At 42.7% G+C, this 6,765-nt stretch overlaps 1 protein-coding gene across 1 annotated transcript in view; it reads left to right on the top strand.

Moving 5' to 3' along the window:
- Window positions 1-6,765, top strand: part of LOC108626502 (discoidin domain-containing receptor tyrosine kinase B-like) — a 107,617-nt gene that overhangs the window by 97,394 nt on the left and 3,458 nt on the right. Inside the window, exon 4 of the mRNA XM_026814886.1 lies at window positions 2,699-2,804. Within this exon, the coding sequence (XP_026670687.1) occupies window positions 2,699-2,804 (106 nt within the window). The remainder of the gene's footprint in view (window positions 1-2,698; window positions 2,805-6,765) is intronic.

Raw genomic sequence — 6,765 nt, 5'->3', positions numbered from 1 at the left:
GTTGATTATTTTTCACTTAAAAATGATCAGGAAATTTTCCTTCGTTAATAAATTTTTAACCGCTTGCACAATCTTTATTTTCACTAACTACACTCGGATTACGAAGAGCGGCGTGTTTGTTCGGACGCGGCCCGTGTTTCCTTTCCTCCTGTCACTACTTCACAACAAGGCTCTTTCCTCTAATCACTCTCTTAAATGCCTTCCCGACTGCTACCCGTTTTTCCTCTCGGCTTCTGGCTTCGACGTCTAAGCAATCAATCTCGCCTTCTTAACGTTCAACCTGTCTGCTGCTCCATTTGCATAATAGCCTCCGTAAACTGTACGTGTATACTTTATTCTCCGAGCGGAAGAAACGTGGAGGAAGCTTTTTAAAATAATTCTCGCGAACTTCACGCGTTTATATTATTAGACTCTTACGCAAAAACGTTTACGGTGTCAATTTAGAAAATGTGATTTCCATCTCCTTCCATTGTGACGTGTATGCAGCTTTTAATATTTCACATACATTACGTACTCAGTTTTTCTATAATTGCGTGAAATCCTGAATTTATTTATTTATTAGTAATCAAAATACATAATGCAATTAATTTTCTGAATAGGAAGAACAGGATTGTTTATTATATATGTTATGTAATTTTAAATTATTAAATTATTATTAATTTGTATCCCCAGGTGTTTTGTAAATTTCACTCCCTTGACTGCACCTTCCTTAAAATTTTTATTGAAATTTTTTGCCACACTATTAATTACTATAAATATAATACAATCATCTAGAGTTAAGATTAATATAAACTACAAAATAAAATGTGTAACAAATAGTACTGAGAAATAGTTTCAAATAAATTTGATTACCTGAAATGAAAGTTTCCATCGGGTCGGGTAACGAAAATCGTAAATTCGTAAAATTGCCGAGTTCGTATCAGCGGCGGTGGTTGAAAAACGAGGGAGCTGAAAGGATTCCGTTGTAAAAATCGCGCGGCGTTGCTCTGGTTGAGGTAAAGAAAGGAAAAAACCGGCGGCGAAGAAATTTTATATGGCAAAAACGGTGTTGTACGCGCGTCGGTTCAACTCCCGGGAACAAGTGGCCCCGTGTACAAGCGTTAATTACCAGAAATAAGCAGCCGCTGGAATCATGCCTTCTTCCGTATCTACACATGGTGCGTGCGTGTTCTCGTTAAGAATTTATTTATGTGAGAAGTTCGATTGCAGCTTGCAAAAACCCTGAAATTTTCCAAAATGATAGAAAAACGACTTCCGAAGAGTTTCAAATTCATTTTTAAATTCGACTTTATTAATTAATATTGCCTTTATTGGTTCCTTTCGGGTTTCATGGACCTCCGATTACCTCTTAGATTTTTAAAATACTCATCCACCAGATATAAGATTTAATCTCTGTCTCTGGTCTATCCACTTATCCACATAAATTAAGAATCTAACTTTATAAAAATACAACTTTAAAATATTTGTTACATACGTACGAATAATCATTAATTGCTGGAATGTGTGAAAAATGGTTGCCCCGTTCGTTGAACGAGAATTCGGAGAAACGCATCCGCGGGTTATAATTAACCGTTTAACTTGTGCATAATAAAAAGGCCGCAAACAGCCACTTCGAACCCCGTGTTTATGTACTCAGGCGAGGGAGCTCGTGAATTGAAGATGTTCGAGCCAGTAAACCGTAAACGATCTCGATAGCGGTTGACGGTCTCAGGAAACGGCTGTCGTTGACTGCCGTTCCGGCGAGCCGAATTCTCCGCACGGATTTATCGAGCTCTCACGTGGACGCGCCCGTTTCCTCTGCACGGTTTCCCGCTAAACGTCTCGTATATTATCGTCGTATTCCCTAGAAGTCCGATTTCACGCGTTCGAATAAACAAATCCGCTCTGACGGTTTCGACTCGAGGTGTCCGTACGTTCTTATTCACGAATCCGTGTCGCCATGGGACACCAAAAGCCCCGACGTGCAATTTCGAAAATGATTCTCGCGTCAGGCGATTGAAAAGCGTTTCTCGGTATCGCGCCTCAATTATCGCCTTGCAAGATCGCCGACGAAAAATACAACGGGGCCGCATGTATAAGTGGCGGGGCAGTCGGTTGCAGGTTGAAAGGTCCTGTTCAAGGCGTATAACGGACGGTAAACCGGGCTAACCGAAAATAACAGCGCGAAACTCACGAATGAGAGAACTCCGCAAAAACAGATGCCAGATAAAAGATTATCTTCACATCTTTTGGTGCTCGAATAGCTATTATGAAATTCTTTTATTATTATTATAGTTAAATGAAATGTGAGGCATAGAATATTGTAGATCAAGGCCTTAAGTATAATTCTTTCATAGTCACGCAAGATTTCTACAATTTCGCAGTGCTTTTATTATTTAAATATTTGAGAACTGTTAAGATTTGAATGCTTTATAAGTTTTTTTTATTTAAAAAAATCGTACAACCTTAAATGTTTGGGAAATTTTTTGGAGGCCTTGAAGCCAAAGATACTGATTATTTTTGCCATGAATAATGCCGCGAACTATGTTAACCGGTTCATTGGATACATCGCTGTGTACACAGGGTCATCCCATAATTAACATTATAATTGTTCGGGACAATTAAAGCGTTCGAATAGCAATCACGCCCTCCTCAGGGCGAAAATGCACGAACGAATATAGCCGTTGTATATAATCAAAGCAATTTCCTTTGTTTGCAGCACAATGCATCGCACCCCTGGGGATGGAATCTGGTGCGATTCCCGATGCAGACATCACAGCCAGCTCGAGTTTCGATAGCGGAAACGTCGGGCCGCATCACGGACGGTGAGTGAATTACCGTGTATTACCGTCTCTCGTTTATAGTGCGTATTATGCAGATGCGATGCAATACGCATTCGGAAATATGATAAAATTAACCCCCCTTTGTGCGCCGCACCACCCGACATGGATGCAATTTCCCGAAATCAGCGCGCTTCGGTGAATCGTTGCGATTCACTTGGCAAAAGAGAGACACCGGAAATTGCTCCAATTTTGATACGATTCAATACAAACTTTGTCCAATTGAATAACTTGAAGAAATTCGGAAACCGAACTAATTAATCAATTATGCCATAAAGCTATTCTCTTCGACGTAAAGAAGAATAAAAAATTAAAAATCATTTCCAGATTAAAAGTCAATACATTTCAAATGAAGTATCCATAATTAAAGAATAATTTTTATATTATAATAAAATAAAGTAAATGATGAGAATGAGAATAAGAAATGAACAAGTGTTAAGGAGACTTATTGTTGGTGAGGATTAATGCGAAGAATAAGCCTGTTTTATTGTAACCAATTTTGATAGGTCAATTTTTATTTTTATTCATTTTAAACGTAAGTCAGGTTAAACTTACAACCGTGTCCTATATTTAATTTTAATTAGTAGCATAATTGAAGAGCCAGTTTCAGAAAGATATGATGTGTTGAACGGGATTATAAATGTTCTGCGAATGTTAAACGAAAAGAGAAAGAAGAAAGTAGGGAAAATTTTACTACCACAAGTAAAGGAATGTATCACAGTTTGAGAAATGTTGCCATAAAGGATTCACGTCCTTACTGGGATTCAATTTCGAATTTAAATAATTCCTCGTGGGAAAAGAATGTCAAAAAGTTTAAATTACTGGCTTGAAAGAAGTAATTTATTGTTCATTTCCTCCGTTTGATCCTCTTAAGGACTGTTATCCCATTCCTGTCGATTACAATCGGTATTAAATTTGTCAGAGGGATAAATAATATTGCCGGTGATCATTTCTGGACGAAGGGGATTCCTCGGACGGGTTGATGGACGGTTTTAAAACGCGATGCAGATTGATGCGATTGTGCAGCTACGACGGTTCGACGGGAGGAGGAAAAAAAGGAACGAGTCGCTCGTGCGGCACGATAACATTTCTGGATGCTTTCTACGGCTTTAAACGGATGATCCTCTTCCTGTCCGTCATCCTGTCTACGGGCCGAGATAGCTCACGATCGGGGAACTCGACCGGTCACCGTATTAATCACCGACTACTAAACTGCACGTCTAATTCGGGCTTCGAGCCGCAATGAGGATTAATGACGCGGGATGTCCCGCGTGCACAGCCATTTGTATCGAACGTGCCGCGGCTCTCGGCCATCGTTAACGTAACCTCCGCGCATTCCTTTGATTGTACCCACAACGTGCCAGCTAATTACCGTTCCAGAGAGGAGGCCACATGCCAATTGACAGAATATCCGAATTACAATGCCTCAAACATCTCCCGATATTAACAAGCCGAGACCATCAGCATTTTTCCATGTACACACTCTCATAAGGCAATTATACATGCTGCTTAGCTGCCAGTATACAGTGTGTCTCATCTAAAAGAGATCACCGAAATATCTTCGCTGTTTTTTATGTTATGAAAGAGCTTTAATTAAAACTAAATGAGTCAACAACAAAAATTTTGTTATGAAACATTCGAAACTATTTCGATTATGCTATGAAACTTCTTCACAACGTAGAATACGGACATTTAGGTGGTCTCCTTCAGGTGAGACACCCTGTATAGTTCGCGTGTATGAGATTTTTAAGTTTATTGAAACATTATAGCTAATAAAAGACCTCGCAGCAGATTATAGGTATATAAAAGACTGAAAGAAAGAGGTTCTTAAAAATCAGGAAGAATTAATATTCATCCGAAACAACTGGCGGTTTCACTATTTTTGTCTGTTCGCAGCCTCGGCGGGGAAGCAATATTTTATTAACGTGTTCGTGACATTTACGAACTCCTTTGATAGCGATGGGTGGTCTCGGGCTTTTAAGCGTCACCGTGTACACGCGCTATGGGATTTAGAGAAAGAGGCGCGAACATGTTTATGGCGCAAGGAGTTTCGTTGAAAAGCTGCGTTAATACCGACACGATAATTGGTAGTTTAACGTAGTAAGAAGGTATCGCGACGTTTTTATTTTTTCTTTTCCCTTCGCGATATAAAGCAAGGAAAGCCTTTTCGATGCAACGCCGATATCGTCGTCCGCGCCGCGCACTCGCTTCGCCAGTGGAGACCGTCTAGACCTTCTTCAACGACATTTCCATGGCTTCCTGATACCACGGGCTTCCCGGTGAATACCCTATTTACCCCATACGACTCCCGTTTACCCTAAAATACGTGAATCTAACTCGTATTACGTTTACCCGTGGCATACCGCTCGTCTTTTTCGAGGACAACCTCTTCTTCAAGTATTTCCTCTCGAAAACCTATCTCTGAAATTTCCACATTTCTCGTTATCCAGATATCATAAATTTATTTATTGAAACCGAATGACGCGACTAAAACAGAATTTCGGTTCTATCAATTATGTCCTGAACATTTTAAGAAACGTTCTCCTTCATATCCAAACTTCGCTAGGAAACGGGGAACTGAAAATCTCCACTGAAACTGAACTTCCTCGATAAAAGTTTTGAAAGGAGGCGAGCGTCTCTCAAAGAATCAGAAGAAATCCAACGCGTGTAAATAAGAGAGCGGAGGTCTCCCGTCCGCTGAAGCCAACCTGCCGTTTGTCTCCCCGCTTTCGCTGGTGGCGCAGACTTTCGAGGAGGGAACACTTTCATCGAGGCCGAGCGCGCTTAAGCGGTGCCGCAAAGAAGAAGGAACAAGTGCGAGGTGCTTGTCCCCCGGGGCAACAAATCATCCCCGGATCCAGGCGAGGTCCGTAAGTTCCGCTGGAGGAGCGACTCTCGCGTTGGCTCGCGTTCGACAAACCATTCTTCTCGATAATCGGCCCGTTCGTCTCGCCTCCGGTGCTGCTGGTCTTTCGGCGATTCCGCCGACGTGGCTTCAGCCGTCCTCCTCTGCGAGACCCGCGCAATCGTCCGCGCTAGATTTATCGCGGAGGCCGAGGAGGCGAGCGTGCCCGCGGAATGTCTTTGATGCCTTGGACTGTATCAAAGTGGCAGCCAACGCGGTTCGAGCTCACTTAATGGGCTATGAGTTATGGTCTGTACATACGCTGTTGCATCCTCTCGTTTCGCTTCTTTCCATCCTCTCCTCCCCCTCCGTCTTCGCTGCACAAGCTATCGTTCAGCTCCCTTTTATCCCGGTTCGTTCTTCGCCGGCTCAGTTATTCTCCTGTACAGAGGAGAGGCTCGTCCGCTTCTTCAGACCCGACGCGAATGCTTTTACCGGGCCGCAGCGTCAAAGCGACGTTTAAAATTCTGACGCTCCGGAGAGGTCGCACGCCTCTTTATTGCGAATACTTTCGGCGTCGCGCGGGTATATAGCCCCGTGGCCCCCGGCCGGATCCGCTCGGCCCGGCCCACGCGCGCTCGAGGCTTCTTTGCGCCCTTCGGGGGCGGCGCTGTTCGAAAGCAATCTTCGCCGACGCGACGGAGACGAGACCCGACTCTGTTGCCTGCTCCGACTTCTCGTTTTTTATTGTCGAAATTGAGTTTCAAAGTGACTAGACGAAGCTGGAACTCCTGTTTGTTACCCGTGTCAGAGGCGAGGGGGAAAAGAAGTGAGAGAAATGGTAGCGCGTGTTGTGCTTGTCAGATTAACTTATCCTTCCTTTTTACCCCTTTCGGCTGCTACGCTCTTGAACGTAGTCATCCTCCTTGGTACACGAAACGATTCCCGACTCAGTCGGCACGTGCAAAAACCTAGATAGAAATTGAAATATAAGAGGTTTCCTTCGTGTCGACCAAACTGGCAGGTTTCAGAAAAATTCATAGACTCTGAGGTGAATGGCAAGCTTTCAATTGTGATTTTAAAGATGTATTGGCTATACAG

The sequence above is a fragment of the Ceratina calcarata genome, unplaced genomic scaffold (genome assembly GCF_001652005.2).
Source record: "Ceratina calcarata isolate Rehan_Ccalc_2016 unplaced genomic scaffold, ASM165200v1 scaffold405.2, whole genome shotgun sequence".
Lineage (NCBI taxonomy): Eukaryota > Metazoa > Arthropoda > Insecta > Hymenoptera > Apidae > Ceratina > Ceratina calcarata.
Note: the sequence above shows the minus strand (reverse complement) of the source record. Positions and strands in the feature narration are given on the sequence as shown.